An 18,145-nucleotide genomic window follows, 5' to 3' on the forward strand; every position below is an offset into this window, starting at 1 on the left:
GGGCTGGGGATTCGAACCCGCCACCTTAGGTGTACATGGCTGGCACCTTAGCCGGTTGGGCCGGCCAACACTATTCTAAGCACTTTATATATGTATTTAATCATTTATTTTACACGATGATCCTCTGCGGGGCTATTTTTATTCCCATTTTACAGGTGAGAGGACTAAGACATGGAGGTTAAGAAACCTAAGTTTCTTAGTTATCATATGGTGTTTTTCCATTCAAACCTGAGTGGTCTGACTCTAGAGTTTATGACAATGACATATTGTTTGATAACAGTTTAGCATAGTTCCTGGCACAGAAGAAACACTCAATGTTAGTGACTTTATTATTATTATTATTATTATATATTTTTTTGAGACAGAGTCTCACTTGGTCACCCTTGGTAGAATACCATGGTGTCACAGCTCACAGCAATCTCCAATTCTTGGGCGCAAGTGATCCTCTTGCCTTAGCCTCCCAAATAGCTGGAACTACAGGTGCCTGCTACAATGTCTGGCTATTTTTTAGAGATGGGGTCACATTGTAGCTCAGGCTGGTCAGGTAACCCTAACCCTAACCCTAACTCGTGAGCTCAGGCAATGCAAGTGCTGGGATTATAGGCGTGAGCCACTGTGCCCGGCCCTTATTTACTATTACTGATTTTTAGAGAGATGGTGTCTTACACCATTGCCCAGTCTGTAGTAGTGCAGTGGCACTATCATACCTCAGTGTATCCTCAAACTCTTGGGGTCAAGTGATCCTCCTTCCTCAGCCTCCCGAGTAGCTGGGACTAGAGGCACACACCATCATGCCCAGCTAACTTTTGTTTTTGTAGAGACAAGGGTGTGGTAGGATGGGTGTGTGTCTCACTTTGTTGTTTTTTGCCTCAAGTAATCCTCCTGCTTTGGCCTCCCAAAGTGCTAAGATTACAAGTGTGAGCCACTGCGGGTGGCTTAATTATTATTATTATTGCTACTACCCTCTCCCTTGAGCCCTGATTAAACCTAAAAACTCAGGCTGGTGTAATGGAGAGGATGCCTCCACTTCTCCCACATAAACACGAGCTGGAGACTGCTGCCAATTAACCTTACACACAGCGACTTGGGAGAGCTCGCAGCCTGAGCTTTCACAGGCTTCCTTCATCACCATATTTCTTTTATTAAAACAATACTCTCTAGGTTTTCTCCATGGAGCTGAAGAGGGGGAAAGGAGTTTTGGTGTCTTGACAACTATGATCCCTTGCAATTTGAAGTCACAGTTTCCCTGCAGCAAGTGCAGCCCTGTGCCCTGCTGTGTATCGTGAATGATGAATTGGGAGGCGAAGCTAGAATTTTCTCACTCAGTGGGCTCCTTTCCAAATTCAGTGCGAGTGATGTATTCCCCAGTTTTTGTGTCAGGGGCAAGGTCAGAGCTGATCTTGCAATTTTCCCAGGTACCTGCAAGAATGCTGAGAAGATGGAGAAGATATTTTTGAGGGTGGGGGCAGGGGAAGTTTGGGAAGGAGGCCAGAAAACACTGCGCTTTTGTGAATCAAAATGTGTGTGAGGGCTCCCTGTGTGACTGCGGATGCTGTGTGGGACCGGGGCTGATGTGAGCCAAGTCCCTGAGTTATCACATGGCAGATTCATTCTGTGGCTGCACAGAGTAACTAGAAATGAAAACAAAAGGAAGATTTTTATCTTTTAGCATATTTTTATATTAAATATTAATGATATAATAGTAGAAGCAAGTAAAAATGTAATTAGAGACAACCAGATTAGTTCTGGAAAACAAAAATTAAGCCAACTTGAAATTTATCAAACTTCTTTTTTTTTTTTTTTTTTTTGAGACAGAGTCTTACTTGTCATCCTCGATAGAGTGCTCTAGTGTCACAACTCACAGCAACCTCAAACTCTTGGGCTCAAGAGATTCTCTTGCCTCAGCCTCCCAAGTAGCTGGGACTATAGGTCCCACCATAACACCCGGCTATTTTTAGAGACAGGGTCTTGCTCTTACTCAGGCTGGTCTTGAACATGTGAGCTCAGGCAATCCACCCTCCTCAGCCTCTCAGAGTGCTAGGATTACAGGTGCTTTTTTTTTTTTTTTTGAGACAAAGTCTCACTCTGTTGCCCTGAGTAGAGTGTTTTGGTGTCATCATAGTTCACAGCAACCTCAGACTCCTGGCTCAAGTGATCCTCTTGCCTCAGCCTCCCAAGTAGCTGGGACTACAGGTGCCTGCCACAATCCCCTGATAGGTTTTCTATTTTTGTTTGTTTTTTTTTTTTTATTGAATTGTAACTATGTACATTAATGCACTTCTGGGGTACAGTGTGGGGTTTTCACATGCAATCTGAAATACTTCCATCAAACTGGTCAACACAGCCTTCATGTCATTTTCTCAGTTATTGCTTTAAAACGTTCACATTCTACTCTTAGAAAGATTCACCTGTACCCCTATAAGATAAACCTCAGAAGTGATCCCTCCAAACCCCCTCCCTCCACCCTAGGTTTTCTATTTTTGGTAGAGTCAGGATCTCACTCTTGCTCAGGCTGCTCTTGAATTCGTGAGCTCAAGCAATTCACCCACCTTAGCCTCCTAGAATGTTAGATGAAATTTATCAAACTTCTAAACCAATTTTTTGCTAGTTTTTTGGGGGAGGGAGAAGAGGTTCAAAAATGGCAGGGATTTTGAAGTCCTATAGAAATTAGGATGTTTATATATTATTCGCTTCATTGAGGACAAAAAGCTGTTAGAAATTTTCATAGAAAAGTCTAGGCTAGAGAAATATCTAGCCTTATTTTGAAACCTGGAAGAATGATACATATAACTAAACTCTAAGAGGTGTATCTAAATGTATGCCAGTTGTACTTTTGGGGGGCAGTTCATTCATATGTAGCTGAAAACTCATCAGATTTTCATTGCTTCAAACAAAAATGTATCTGGCTTAATAATTAAAGTATAAACATTGCCCAGAATGTCATCTTTCCAATGTCATTAAAATATTGGCTGCTTTTTATTTTTCATCAGTTGGTGCATATCTTGGTGCTAGCATGGTAGCCAGCAGTTGGATGGCACTTGGGAGAGAGTTGAAGTTCAATATTAGGAATGTTGAGACCATCTCATTTTGTAATGAAAGACTTTCTTTTAAAGCTCATGGATACATATTTATGCACCAATTTCCTATCTATGGACTATCTTCTGTATGCGATGGTGTATTGACTTATGAAAGAGGAAAAAACTGGTAGATCAGTCTCTTGTGTCTTTGTGTTAACTTACAGAAATACAGAGTTCTGTCCTGGGACTGGACCCCTTATTTATAATATCCCATTTTGACCCTCCTCCGCCATGCCTCTACCCTTATCAAGGAGTCTTTGGGGCCAAGATGGTAGCTCTCTCCTACACACTAGCTTTCAGGGCCCACATGGGTCCCTTCCATGACTTTATTTCTCTGAGAGCTGCACTAAATGTCAAGGGGCTCAAGAATTCATACCTGGCCTGCAGGTCTTTATGAAAGTGTATTGTAAACATTTACAATATACTTTAAAATATTGTGATAGATGACATGTGGGCCTCTGTTAGCCTTTGCTGTGAAGCAAACCACCCCCTAACCTTAGAGCCCCGAAACAAGAATGCTTTAAAATTTCTCATGATTCTATGTGTTTGGGGGACAGTTTGTCTGCTGATATTGCCTAAGCTCATTCATGCAGCTGCATTCATCTGGAGGGTCACCTGGGCTGCAAGGTCAGTGATAGCCTCAGTCTCATGTCTGGCCCTTGGTGCTAGCTAGGGTCTTTTCCATGTGGCCTCTCATTTTCTAGGAGGCCTCTTTAAGGAGCAGCCTCGGGGCTCCATTCAAAGGGAATTAACAGGGACAGCCCAAGGTCTCTTAAGGCCTAGCTTTGAAACTCACAAGAAGCTACTTCTGTCAGTTCTATTGGTTAAAGCAAGTGAGAAGGTCAGCCCAATTCAAAGCAGTGGAAATAGACTCTACCATTTGCTGGGAAGAGTAGCAAAGTCACTTTGCAAAAGGCAAATAAGGCAAAGAAGGCCACAGATGTTCAGGATAGTCCTGAAAAAACAAATAGCATTAATAACCACTCGCTCATTTAACACAGTGAAGTTGATTCAGAAAGTTAACTTGAGGGGAAATATAAAAGCCAAGGCTTGGGTACTGGTTGATATCAAATCACTGTTTAATTTGGAAGAGAACAGTACACAATTCAGTGCTTGTCATTAATCCTATGATTTTCTTTTTAAATAGCTGCTGCCATCCTGAGTAAAGTGAATCTGTCTGTGGATCCTTGTGATAATTTCTTCCGGTTCGCTTGTGATGGCTGGATAAACAATAATCCAATTCCTGAAGATATGCCAAGCTATGGGGTTTATCCTTGGCTAAGACATAATGTTGACCTCAAGTTGAAGGGTAAGTTTCTACGGGGTTGGGTGATACACATCACAGAGAGCACTACCGGATAAGAAAAATGTAGTTTAGGATTTGAAGCATGACTTCTCACTTTTTAACCATATTAAATTCGTTTCCAAGAATTTTTTTAAGGGGGAAATTGAACAGAAATGCTGTAGAATTCTGGTATCCCAGATCTCAAAGCAAGCCTGATGTAGGTTATGTTTGAATCTGATAATAGTAAGTTCTGCTTATTGCATTTGAATGAGATTGGGAGCAAAGGAAAGCTAATGAAAATTAGGTTCTATCAATATACTTATTTGTCTGCTGTGTTCAGAGTTAACTCCATTTCTTGTTCACTGTGTCCTGGATTTTCATGGCTTACAAAATGTACTTAACACCTCATCATCTTTTGACTTCACTTTTGAGAACTCTGGATGACCTTGTAGTTGTCATATTGTTCCTGTTAACTTCTAAGTTGGCTCTAGGGAGACTCACTTTTCTCCCATCGCTTTCTAGCAATGACAAGCTCACTCACACATACTCACATGTGTGTACACATACCCGTGTTTCCCTGAAAATAAGACACTGTCTTATATTTATTTTTTCTTAAGAAGACACACTAGGGCTTATTTTCAGGGGATGTCTTATTTTTATTAAGTATAATACAACAATCTCCATTTATTCAAATGCAGTTAAGTCATCTTCTTCTGGAACCTGACAGGGGGAGCCGACCTTGTTGGTGGAGCTGGCGCTAGTGATGTGTGAACTCCTTTCCCCTAGCTGTTCCCACCTGCGCAATAGGATGCCTGCGACCACGGTTACCACACGAGCATCTGCGCAAGTGTGAACAGCTTGGAGAAAGGAGCTGTGGCAGATAAAAGGTATTCCAGTCTTGCTTATCGCTCTGCGCTGAAATGCAGGGCATGGCTATCTGCATAGCCACGCCCATCACTAGGTCTTATTATGGGGGTAGGGCTTATATTTAACAAATGCATAGAAATCCTCCTAGGGTTTATTTTTGGGGTAGGTCTTATTTTTGGGGAAACACAGTACACATATTCACATATGTGGTCAAACATATACTCTCCCCTCCCCCAAAGTTGGAACTATTTATGACTAGAAGATATTCTGTTTGCATTGAGCCTAACTTTTATGCTGAACTATTGGAGAAAGCCACTTCAGGAGGGAGGTAGGAAGATTTCAAAGCCAGATAAGGTAATTGTTTTGAGAAGACAAAAATAGTATGTGCTTTTTTTTCTCTTTTTGACAACTTTGAGTTGTGCTAGGTAACTTACATTCAGTTAACACCCACAAAGAATTTCTGAGATGTTATAAGAATCATCATTTTTCTTTCTTTCCCGTTTCCATTTCCCTAAGATTTTAAGTACCTGAGAATTAAATACAGATCACTTTATAACAAGTGAAACTCTTGGCAACATAATTAAGTGGATATCCATTGTCAGTTGGAAGGGAAAATGTGCTTACATTTCGTAACTAGCTATAAATCGCACAGACTTATATTTTCTATTAGGAGACCCAAACTTAGTCTCGGTAAATTATAAATGAGAATTCGCAAGTGTCAGGGTTTTCCTCTAACCCACCAGGTGAGATTCCCATACCGTAAATAAGACCTTGAAGAGTAGGTTTGCTAATACTTATTTCCCTGTAGGACATTAATTCATCTTAGTCCTTCATCTACCATTCTCGTCCATTTCCTATTTCCCTTCTCTGCCTTTTCTTCCTTAATAGACAGATGTGTACATACGTGCACACTCAGGCTCACAGAAGTGCCACTGAGGGATCAGAAAAATATAAGATTTCCAGATCTTGTATTTCCTTTTTACGTTAATTGTAACCCAAAGATTTCTATCTTCAGGAAATGAAGTGGTTATAATAATGTAAAGAACTTTCCTGGGATATCTTAATATAAAATTTTAAATCTGTATTATTATACTTAGTTTGAGGAGGATACTGTATAGGGGCTCCTTCAAAATTCATAAGAAATGTGAGCAAATTGTTCAGCATGGGGGTTTTGTTTGCTGGCTTCCTTTTTTTTTTTTAAATTAAATCATAGCTGTGTACATTAATGCTATCATGGGGCACTATGTGCTGGTTTTATATATAATTTGAAATGTTTTCATCAAACTGGTTAACCATAGCCTGGCTTCCTTTTAAAGGTGAAAAATTTCATTTCCCAGCTCAGTTGGGAAAACAAAAAAGAGGAAAAAGTAGAAAGAAAGTTTCTCACGAATCTACTTTTAGAAATAACTGCCTGGGCAGCGCCCGTAGCTCAGTGGGTAGGGTGCTGGCCACGTGTATACACCCAGGTAGGCGGGTTCTAACCTGGCCTGGGCCAGGTAAACAACAATAACAACTGCAACAAAAAAATAGCCAGGCGTTGTGGCAGGCACCTGTAGTCCTAGCTACTTGGGAGGCTAAGGCAAGATAATCGCTTAAGCCCAGGAGTTTGAGGTTGCTGTGAGCTGTGATGCCATAGCACTTTACTGAGGGCAACATAGACTGTCTCCAAAAAAAAAAAGAAAAAAAGAAAGAAAGAAAAGAAAAAGATATAAGTGCCAAGAAAACAATTGGGTGTATTTCCTTATAGGTTTTTTTTCCATGTATAGGACCATGTGTATAACCTCATTTGCATACTCATATATTTAAAAACTTAGCTGATATTATGCACACTACTCTGTAACCTATTTTGAAGAACTGCATTTCTCACAGACATGGATTATGTTAGTAGACAACTTAGTATAAATAACGTCATAATAAATAGCTTTATGTACACATCCTTATGCCCTTATCTAAATGTATCCTCAGGATAAAATCTCAGAAATGGAATCATTGGGTTGAAAAAGGACTCGCAATTTAATTTTTGCTGCACATAGCAAAATTGCCCTGCAGCAAGTTTGTTTCTAAGTCTTTATATATGTTTTTGCTGTTTTAAATGTTAACTTTTTTCTAGCTACTGTTTTCTGGGGTATAAAGTAGGGATCAGCAAACCATGGCCAGTGGGCCAAATCCAACCCCCTGCCTGTTTTTGTAAATAGAGTATTAGTGGTACACAGATGCGTCCATTCATTTATGCATTATCAATGGCTGCTTTCATGCTCCAATGGCAGAGATACATCGTTGCTCTGGAGAATGCATGGCCAAAATATTTACTCTCTGATCTTTATGGGCAAAGTTTGCCAACCCTTGATGCCTGGTGTAAAACGAAGCTTTGATGTATCTATATTGGGTCTGATTAGAACTGTCTTATTTGTTAATAGCTTTTTGGTGGCTTCTTTGGGATTTTTAAGATAGCTAATCATAAAGTTAAGAAATAAAAGAACAGTGCTGAATAATAACAATGATAACGGCTATGATTTTAATTTTAGCCTGAGTGGTAATGCCTGTAGTATTTCTCTTGTAAATACATACATTTTGGGGGCACCACCTGTGTGTGGCTCAGTAGACAGGGCGCTGGCCACATGCACCAAGGCTGGTGGGTTCAAACCCAGCCTGGGCCAGCTAAAACAAAAACCAAAAACCCAACAATGACAACTGCAACAACAACAACAACAAAATACATACATTTTTTGTTTCTGATAGTTATTCTTTATTGTGTTTTGTTGTTCCTAGTTTGCAAAAAGTGTTGTTCAAGAAAAATGCCTCTTTGCCGTTTATCAAGAGACTCAGATGGGCTGTCTTTTAACTAATCTGGATTTCCTCATGCTGAGCTAAACTTATACTTTTGAAAGAAAAAAGAAATCCTACCTATGAATGGTTTATTTTAAGAAACTGCCAGAATTACATAAGCTAGTATTTTGTTTCATACTTTTGCATTTCTGTTTATGATTCATATTAGTCTGTGGCTTTTTGTGTGCCAGGCCTGTCACATGCCGTTACTAAGACCGTGCGGGCCTTGTAAAACCAGGTGGGAGGCTTCCTATATAAATCAATGCCCTGGGAAAGACGCAACTCAATAAATCTAAAGTTATTCTGTGACAAACACTCTGAAGGACAAATCCACAAACTGATTTGTGGGGTTCTTCCTTCAAGTGGAGAGAAGAGGAGCAACTGGTGGAGCAGGGTCTCTTAAAATTAGTATCATCTTGTACCACATGTATATAAAATATCTGTTCTTTAAACTTTGCCTTTAGAGATAATTCATGTTTAGAGAAGTTGAACGAGTTGTATAAGGCACTCCTGTGAACCCTTTACCCAGATTCCCTGATTGTTACTATTTGCTACATTTGGTCTATTACTCTTTCTTATTCTCTATAAATGTATAGACATTGCATACATATAGAGAATGAGACTTTATATACTTAAAAAAAATTTTTTTTTTTTTGAGATGGAGTCTCACTACGTTGCCCTGGGTAGAGTGCTATGGCATCACAACTCACGGCAACCTCAAACTCTTGAGCTTAAGCAATTCTCATGCCTCAGCCTCCTAAGTAGCTGGAACTACAGGCGCCCGCCACAATACCCGGCTATTTTTTTCTGTTGTTGTTGCAGTTGTCGTTGTTTAGCTGGCCCAGGCTGGGTTTGAACCTGCCACGTTTGGTGAATGTGGCCGGCGCATTAGCCACTGTGCCACAGTCACTGAGCCAAGACTTTATGTACTTTTATATGATAGCTGATAAAATAATATGTCTCTAAATGTATAGATATTGATATTACAGATGTATATACAGAATTTTTAATGAACTCTGCAAATATATTACAGATGATTAGATATTCTTAAAGTGTATAGAGCTTTCAAACATCGCATGTGCTGAATGTGCCGACAATCTTTACTTCTTTTCCTTAAGCATTGGATCTTTCAATTCGTTTCTTTATATATTCTCTATCTATGTGTCTATCAGTCTATCTACCTACCTTCATTCAACTGTCCATCCATTTATCATTCCATCCAGATACTACAAGTTCATGGTAGACCAACCATCAGTAAACAAGAAGAAAATGTATTTCAGATCCTAATACCCAGCAATAACTTTTAAAATGAAAATATTCATATAAAATTATATGTCTCTTTGGGTTTTTTTTTTTTTTTGAGACAGTCTTACTTTCTTGCCTCCAGTAGTGTGCCATGGTGTCATAGCTCACTGCAACCTCAAACTCTTGGGCTCAAGTGATCTTCCTGCCTCAGCCTCCTGAGTAGCTGAGACTATAGGTGCCCACCACAATGGCTAGCTAGTTTTTCCTATTTTTATTTTATTTTATTTTATTTTTTTTCGAGATAGAGTTTCAGTTTGTCACCTTTGGTAGAGTGCCATGGTGTCACAACTCATAGCAACCTCCAACTCTTGGGCTTAGGTGATCCTCTTGCCTTAGCCTTCTGAGTAGCTGGGACTACAGACACCCACCACAACGCCTGGCTATTTTTTTGGTTGCAGTTTGGCTGGGGCCAGGCTTGAGCCCGCCACTCTCAGTATATGAGGCTGGTGCCCTACTGACTGAGTCACAGGTGCTACCCATTTTTTCTATTTTAAGTAGAGATGGGGTCTCTCTCTTGCTCAGGTTGGTCTTGAGCTCTTGAGTTCAAACTATCCACTTGCCTCCCAGAGTGCTGGGATTACAGGTGTGAGCCACCATGCCCAGCCCTAAAATTATGTCTTTTAAAGGGGACCATATGATATATTCTATTTTTATAATCTTTTAACTTGACATGCTGTGAACATCTTCTCAAGTCAATAAAAATCTGTACCATCATTTGCCATGACTGCTTTATATGGGTCTGTATGCTCTATAATTTATCTAATAAATGTCTGTGTTACTACTTTACAATGAGTTTTTTTCCTTATTATAAACCATTCAGAGCATGAGTTTTGAAGACTCAAGAGCTGGATTTGAATCCTAGTGCCCTTTCATATGCCCTCTATGTCACTTTGGGTCAATTACTGATCTCAGTTACCTCAGTTTTCTTATCTTTAAAATGAAAATAAGAATACCTGTATCATAGGGTTCCTTGTGAGGATTAAAGGAGATGATCTATATAACATACTCGGTCTAGTTCCTGGCACATAGCAGGCCCTCAATAAATATTTGTCTTTTGCCCTTTTGTTCTGTTTCAAAGATAGTCCTAAGGTTCACGAAGTGATGTCTATCAAATGCTTTAAGTTTTATTCTGGTCTTATCCTTTGTGTAAATATCTTGTGCTTTGAAAAGTATTGAATACTGTCAAGATCTTTTTCCTCACCCTTGATAAAAAGAGAGAACATCCCAAAATAAAACTCAATACTACCAATCAAAAGAATACCATTTTCTTATGGCTGATAGGGAACACACAGATACCGCTGTCCAATTTGTGAAATAAAATGGATTTGAAATACCTGGCTGATGAAAAATTGCCCTCTATTGAAGTCAGCGACCTGGCTTTGCGAATTTTTTTCTTTAAATGGCACATAAGACTCAGATTTCTACTTGGAAAATAAAATTATTTCTTGTTCTCTCCAAGAAGCAACATTTTTTTTTTTTTAAGGCTGAATGGGGTCGTGTGTTTGTCTTCAAATTCTCATCCTACAACCCCCCCCAAATTTGTGTTCGTGTGACCATGAAGACGACATAGTGTGCGTTTGCTTATGAATGAGAAGATGGAAATTTAGCAAATGAGTACTTATGAAACATGAGGCAATGAATGAGATAGAACACTCATGTCAAATAGAAGACAGATGACTCAAAGAGAGGCCAGATCATCTCTATTAGGGAATAGCCATCTTTGCCAATATTTTGAGAAGAGATGTGGTTTATTATTTTCAAACAGCTCCAACAGAATAATGAGATGAAGTGGGGACTGTGCATTAATGAGCTGATAAAGATGATTGCGATTCATAGCTTGGTTACTTATTTGTAAATCCCTGCTAGCTGAGATTCAAGTGGTTCTTCATAATTAAATACTCTTTTCCCTCCCCCTCGTAATCTTGTGTTTTCTATCAACGATCCTAGCCAAATCACCTTTTGCAGATCATAGAAACAGTAAAACGTCAGTTCAGCTTCTGTAAAGTTATTTTAACAATTTGGAATTTCAGGTTATTGAAGATCTATGAGTTGTGTCATTTTTCTCATACTGTGTATACAGTATAATGGTGATGGACCAAACTGACCCTTGACTTCATTAAGTTCTTTGAAACAAATGATGTCAGACTGGTAAAAGTGGGGAAGTGGGGCACGGGGGAATGATAAGGACCAACCATCCATTGTGCTGGGCTTTTTATTCCTAATGAAAACTCACCCGCTATAATTTTGAGTGAGTCTGCTGTATAGACTGAGTGTACCCACTCAGAGAAGATGCCTACTTTTTTTTTTTTTTGAGACAAAGTCTCACTATGTCACCCTTAGTAGAGTGCTGTGGCGTCACAGCTCACAGCAACCTCCAACTCTTGGGCTTAAGCATTCTCTTGCCTCAGCCTCCGAAGTACCTGGGACTTCACCTGCTACAATGCCCATCTGTTTTTTTTTTGTTGTTGCAGTTGTCATTTGTTGTTTGGTAGGCCCGGGCAGGGTATGAACCTGCCAGCTCCAGTGTATGTGGCTGGTGCCCTAGTTGCTGAGCTACAGATGCCAAGCCAGATTCCTACTTTTTTGAGACCATGTTGGCTGTTTTTAATGTCACACAAGAAGTAACAAATTACTATATCACTATTGTCCTGTGTGGGCAAGGGAATGCTGCATGAAGATTTAGGCCTGGACTGAAGACTTTTGGAATATAAAAGGAAATAATTTTACTTGAAAAGGTTTATTTTTGGCTGGGCACGGAGGCAAATGCCTGTAATCCTAGCACTCTGGGAGGCCGAGGCAGGTGGATCCCTTGACCTCAGGAGTTTGACACCAGCCTTAGCAAAAGTGAGACCCTGTCTCTACTAAACATAGAAAAACTAGCCTGGTGCTGTGGCAGACACTTGTAGTCCCAGCTACTCAGGAGGCTGAGGCAAGGTAATCACTTGAGGCCAACAGTTTGAGGTTGCTGTGAGCTATGATGCTATAGTACTCTATACAGGGCAGAGAGTAAGACTGTCTTAAAAAAAAAAGGAAAGGTTTTTATTCATATTTTTCTTAATTTCTCTCAATACCATTTGAACTTGGATGGGGGTACGTAGCACATGGAGTGTGAGGGGAAGGAGGAAGTTGTCAGATTAAAAACTTTTTAGCAATTGCTGGGTAGGAGAAACTTCAAATAAAGAGGGGTTGGGGAATGGGTTTGAAAATATAGTTAGAAGGACTAAGATCTAGGGTTCAGTAGCACAACAGGGTGACTATAATTAACAGTAATTTATGGTGTATTTCAAAATAACCAGAAGTAAGTAGATCCGAAATGTTTCCAACACAAGCACTTCCCGGGTTTCCAAAGACTGTTGGACACCTTCCGAATCTGAAGTTGTCAAAGTAAGAGTTGTAGAGTTTAGATTCTGAAAAGATGTGTGAAAACCACCTATACCCATATCTTGGTTAACTACTGTTTCCAAGGTAGATTCTGATTTTCTGGTATCTTGTTTAACTAGATTAAGAGTTAATATGCTACTGTGTAAACTTCTTGTTTTTTTTTTTTGTTTTTTTTTTTGAGACAGAGCCTCAAGCTATCCCCCTGGGTAGAGTGCCGTGGCATCACAGCTCACAGCAACCTCCAACTCCTGGGCTCAAGCGAGTCTCCTGCCTCAGCCTCCCAAGTAGCTGGGACCACAGGCGCCCGCCACAACGCCTGGCTATTTTTTGGTTGCAGCCGTTGTTGTTGTTTGGCGGACCCGGGCTGGATTTGAACCCACCACCTTAGGTATATGTGGCTGGCGCCCTAGCCACTTGAGCCACAGGCGCCGAGCCAAACTTCTTGTTTTTGGAGCTGATGCTCTCACCAAAACAGATGAATCAAGTAATTCTGCACATTCAGAGGGCGTGTCCATGTTCACTATATTTTTCTTTGCCTCATTTAATGCAAATGATTCTTCTGACTTGGCTTTTAGGCATATTTCTTTCTCATCTTCCAATTTTTTTTTTCTGGGATGTTTTTTTTTTTTTTTAGAAGAATCTTTTCTGGGTAAAAACTCAGCTTCCAGTCTTTATTGTTTCATCCCCAGCAGTTCTTACAGCAAATCACTGTGCAATCGGCAGGCATTGCTCGTGTGAGGTCTCAGGCGACCTGGGCCAGCCCTCCTCACTGTGGCGGAGTCCTACATCCAGGTCACCGGGCCCACTGCCTGGAATGTTCCCAATATAAAATACAATAGAACCTGTGTAAGTTGACCATCCAAGGGACTGTAACAAACTGGCAAAATATGGAGGTGGTCAACATAAGGAACTAGGCCTACTGTACTGACACACACATGTGGTGCATGTCCAGTGTGTTAAAATTAGGTCAACATAAGGAGCTGGTCAATGTAGGGAGGTGGTTGTCTATGGAGGTTCTACTGTAATAGTAAATGTTCGAGGTTATGGATATCCAAATTACCCATATTTGATCATTATACGTCATATTCTTATATCACATAATCACATGTACCCCATAAAATCCATACAACTATTATGTATCCATAAAAATAAAAAAGTCAAAACAGAATACAAATAATTTTTCTTGGTTCGGCACCTGTGGCTCAAGTGGCTAAGGCGCCAGCCACATACACCTAAGGTGGTGGGTTTGAATCCAGCCTGGGCCCGCCAAACAACAATGATGGCTGCAATCAAAAAAAAAAAAACCAGCCAGGCGTTGTGGCAGGCACCTGTAGTCCCAGCTACTTGGGAGGCTGAGGCAGGAGACTCGCTTGAGCCCTGGAGTTGGAGTTGGTGTGAGCTGTGATGCCACAGCACTCTACCTAGGGTGACAGCTTGAGGTTCTGTTTAAAAAAAAAAAATAATTTTTCTCTGAAGGCTCTGTGGAAAATGTGTATATATCTCTAGGACCAGATAAGCCTTTTAGGTTTTCTTCTTGTGTGTCCCTTTCCATCCGCAGTATGTGTCCTTGTCTTACTTTTTACTCTTACTTTGGATTTTAAGATCTGATCCCTCCCCCTATAGCTTTAATGTGGTTCTTCTATCATTAGTGGTTCATATTACAAATAAAGTGAGTATGCTTGGTAAGAACCAGCTCTATTCATTATGCTAATTCTGAGTTATATGATATTTCCTTCTGGGGAAATGTACTTGTTTCACATACATTAGAATGCATAGCATTATTTATTATACTAAACGATCTTTGAAAATTGTCTTTCACTGAGCATTTACTTTTTTTCTTGGCATCAATTGCTTTCAATCACAAGTAATAGAGGTGCCAACTCAAATGGGCTTAACCAATAAAGGAAATATGTTGACTTACGTAACTGAAAAGTGGACTTCAGGTAAGGGTTGATCCAACAGCTAAACCACATCATTAAGGATCATATTTCTTTCTCTCTCTACTCTGACATCCAGGGATCTACCATGTCATGTGTCTTTCTAAGTCTGTTGGGTCATAAGATTGTTGTTAATAACAACCATAATTTATGTTTCTTCATTCACATTTAGCAAGAAGCACTGTGTTGGCCACAGGGGGGATATAGAAGAATAGAGTCTAATAAAGCCCCTAGATTATCCTCATAGAAATTACAATTTGTACATCACAAAGTATCCCAGTATATATTGTAATCAAGAGTCTAGAGCTCAATAAGGTAGCCACTGGTCACCTCAATATGGTAGCCACTGGCTACTATTTGAGACAGTCTCACTATGTCACCCTCATAGAGTGCTGTGATGTCACAGCTCACAGCAACCTCAAACTCTTGGGCTTAAGCAATTCTCTTGCTTCAGCCTCCTGTGTAGCTGGGACTACAGGTGCTCACCACAACGCCTGGCTATTTTTTCTTTTTTGTTGTTGTTGTAGATGTCACTGTTGTTCAGTAGGTCCTGGCTGGGCCGGGTTTGAAACTGCCAGCCCCAGTGCAAGGTGGCCAGTGCCCTAACTGCTGAGCTACAGGTGCTGAGCCCACATGTGGCTTTTGAGTACTTGAAATGTGGCTGACAGGAATTGAGTCTGCTGTATGTGTAAAATACACATCGAATTTCAAAGACTTCATTTTTAAAACGTAGACTTCATTTTTAAAAAGTAAACATTAATGAATGGATTTCATTTATAATCAGTGATGACATGTAGAAAGGATAATATTTTGAGATATAGTAGGCAAATAAAATATATTATGAAACATAATCCCACCTTCTTTTAACTTATTTAAATGGAGCTAGCTACATTTTAGAAAATTAAAAATTATATTAAAAAATATTAAAAGAAAATTAGAAATTATATATGTGGCTCTGATAACATTTCTGTCAGACAGTGTTGCTTTAGAACCTCGAATGGGCCACTAGGAAGGTGAGCTATCTGGGAATAACTCAAATTAATTTCAGTGCTATGGAAGGGACAGAGAACACCTTTGTTACGAATACCTCCCGACCCCTATCTCCAGTCCCTCTGTATCTGTGTCCTCTCTCCCTGAAATGATCTTACTTGTGTACCCACTTACTTGCTCGTCTCACCTATGCTCATTCCCACCTCCCCAGATGGTAAACTCCATGACAGCCAGAACCTTGTCCATTTGGGGTGTCACTGTGACTCTAGCACCAAGCACAAGGCCTGCAAAATAGGAGGTGCTCAGTAAATACTTGCTAAAGAGAGGCAAGAAAGAATACCTGGCTAGGTGTAGTGGTGGAGGCAGCTGGCTGGGGGGAGGAATGGCTTTTCCTTTTCTCCATCTCCTCCTGGGCCTGCAGTTCTATGTGCTATCCCAGAAGAGTCCTGAGATGCACCTGGGGCTTGCCCTTGACAGGAGGGGAAGAGGAATCCTCAGTCATTCTCCATGTATGTTCTGGGCCTCAGGGAGGCAGGAAAGTGATGGGGGAAATAAGGCAGGCTGAGCCCTTCCAAGACTCCCTGGTGGTGTGATCTTATGCAAGTTCCAGACAAGAAAAATAAGAACTTGCAGGATGGGGTTCAAGTCTGGGCTCTAAAAGAAACACTGGGATTCTGACACTTACCAGCTGTGTGGACATGGGCAAGTCACTTCTCTCTGAGCCTCAGTTTCTTACCTGGTAATATAGTTGGCTGAATTCAGGGAGATGCAAGGGAAGTCTTCTGCATAAGGTTCGATAAATGGAATCTCTTATTACTGTTAATGTCACAAGGTTAAATAAACTTTTTTTGGGTTTGTTTTTGTTTTTTGAGACAGTCTCAAGCTGTCACCCTGGGTAGAGTGCCATGGCATCACGGCTCACAGCAACCTCCAACTCTTGGGCTTAAGCGAATCTCTTACCTTAGCCTTCCAAGTAACTGGGACTATAGGCACCTGCCATAACACCCGGCTATTTGTTGTTGTTGTTGTTGCAGTTGTCATTGTTGTTTTAGCTGACCCGGGCTGGATTCGAACCCGCCAGCCTCCATGTCTGTGGCTGGCACCCTACAGAATGAGTATGGACACTGCCCAACTTTTTTTTTTTTTTTTAAAGACAAAGTCTCACTCTGTTGCCCTGGTTTGAGTGGCATAGCAACCTTAGTCTCTTGGGCTCAAGGGATCCTCTGGCCTCAACTTCCCGAGTAGCTGGGACTACAGGCACCTGCCACAATGCCTAGCTAGTTTTATTTATTTATTTATTTATTTATTTATTTTTAGAGACAGAGTCTCACTTTGTTGCCCTCGGTAGAGTGCTGTGGTGTCATAACTCACAGCAGCCTCCAGCTCTTGGGCTTAGGCGATTCTCTTGCCTCAGCCTCCTGAGTAGCTGGGACTGCAGGTGCCCACTACAACACCCGGCTATCTTTTTGTTGTTGCAGTTTGACTAGGGCTGGATTCGAACCCGCCACCCTCGGTATATGGGGCCAGGGTCCTACTCACTGAGCCACAGGTGCCACCCCAAGTTTTTCTATTTTTAGTAGAGACAGGGTCTCACTTTGCTCAGGCTGGTCTCCAACTCCTGTGCTCAAGTGATCCACCTGCCTTGGCCTCCCAGTGTTGAGATTATAGGCGTGAGCCACCATACCAGGCCTAAAAAGTAGAATTGGTGAAAATAAGAGAATGTGTCCTCTTAGGCTATTTTAATTTTTTGAATTAAAAAAAAATTTTTTTTTTTTTGAGATAGGGGTCTTACTATGTTGCCTAGGCTGGAGTGCAGTTGCTATTCATAGGTGCAGTCCCACTACTGATCAGCACGGGAGTTTTGACCTGCTCCGTTTCCGACCTAGGCCAGTTCACCCCTCCTTAGGCAACCTGGTGGCTCCCCACTCCCGGGAGATCACCATACTGATGCCAAACTTAATGCATACACCTGATCGGCCTAGCGCACTACAGCCCAGAACTCCTAGACTCAAGCGATCCTCCTGTCTCATCCTCCCAAGTAGCTGACTACAGACATGTGCCATCACGCCCGGCTATTTTTAAAATTTTTAAACTTTTTATTTATTTATTTTTGAGAAAGAGTCTCACTCTGTCATCCTGGATAGAGTGCTGTGGTGTCATAGCTCACAGCAACATCAAACTCCTGGGCTCAAGTGATCAGGTGCCTGCCAAAATACCTGGCTAGTTTTTCCATTTTTAGTAGAGATGGGGTCTTGCTCTTACTCCGGCTGGTCTCAAACTCCTGAGCTCAATAAATCCACCTGCATTGTCCTCTCAGAGTGCTAGGATTACAGGAATGAGCCACCACGCCTGGCCTTCCTAGGCTGTTTTAGATCCTTTCTAAAATGCCACTTTAGAAAACATTCCCATCAGTTTCCCTTTCTTCTCTTTTTTCTTTCTCTCATCCCTTGGGGATCTTTAACTTGGGTCCACAGTCC

The 18,145-nt window shown here is 40.9% G+C and overlaps 1 protein-coding gene across 2 annotated transcripts in view; it reads left to right on the top strand.

Moving 5' to 3' along the window:
- The window catches only part of PHEX (phosphate regulating endopeptidase homolog X-linked), a 206,293-nt gene that overhangs the window by 11,077 nt on the left and 177,071 nt on the right, over positions 1-18,145 (top strand). For both annotated transcript variants that reach the window (XM_003791908.2, XM_012806412.1), the window contains exon 3: positions 4,225-4,386. In XM_003791908.2, the coding sequence (XP_003791956.1) occupies positions 4,225-4,386 (162 nt within the window). The remainder of the gene's footprint in view (positions 1-4,224; positions 4,387-18,145) is intronic.

The sequence above is a fragment of the Otolemur garnettii genome, unplaced genomic scaffold (assembly GCF_000181295.1).
Source record: "Otolemur garnettii isolate 467f Iridium unplaced genomic scaffold, OtoGar3 scaffold00051, whole genome shotgun sequence".
Lineage (NCBI taxonomy): Eukaryota > Metazoa > Chordata > Mammalia > Primates > Galagidae > Otolemur > Otolemur garnettii.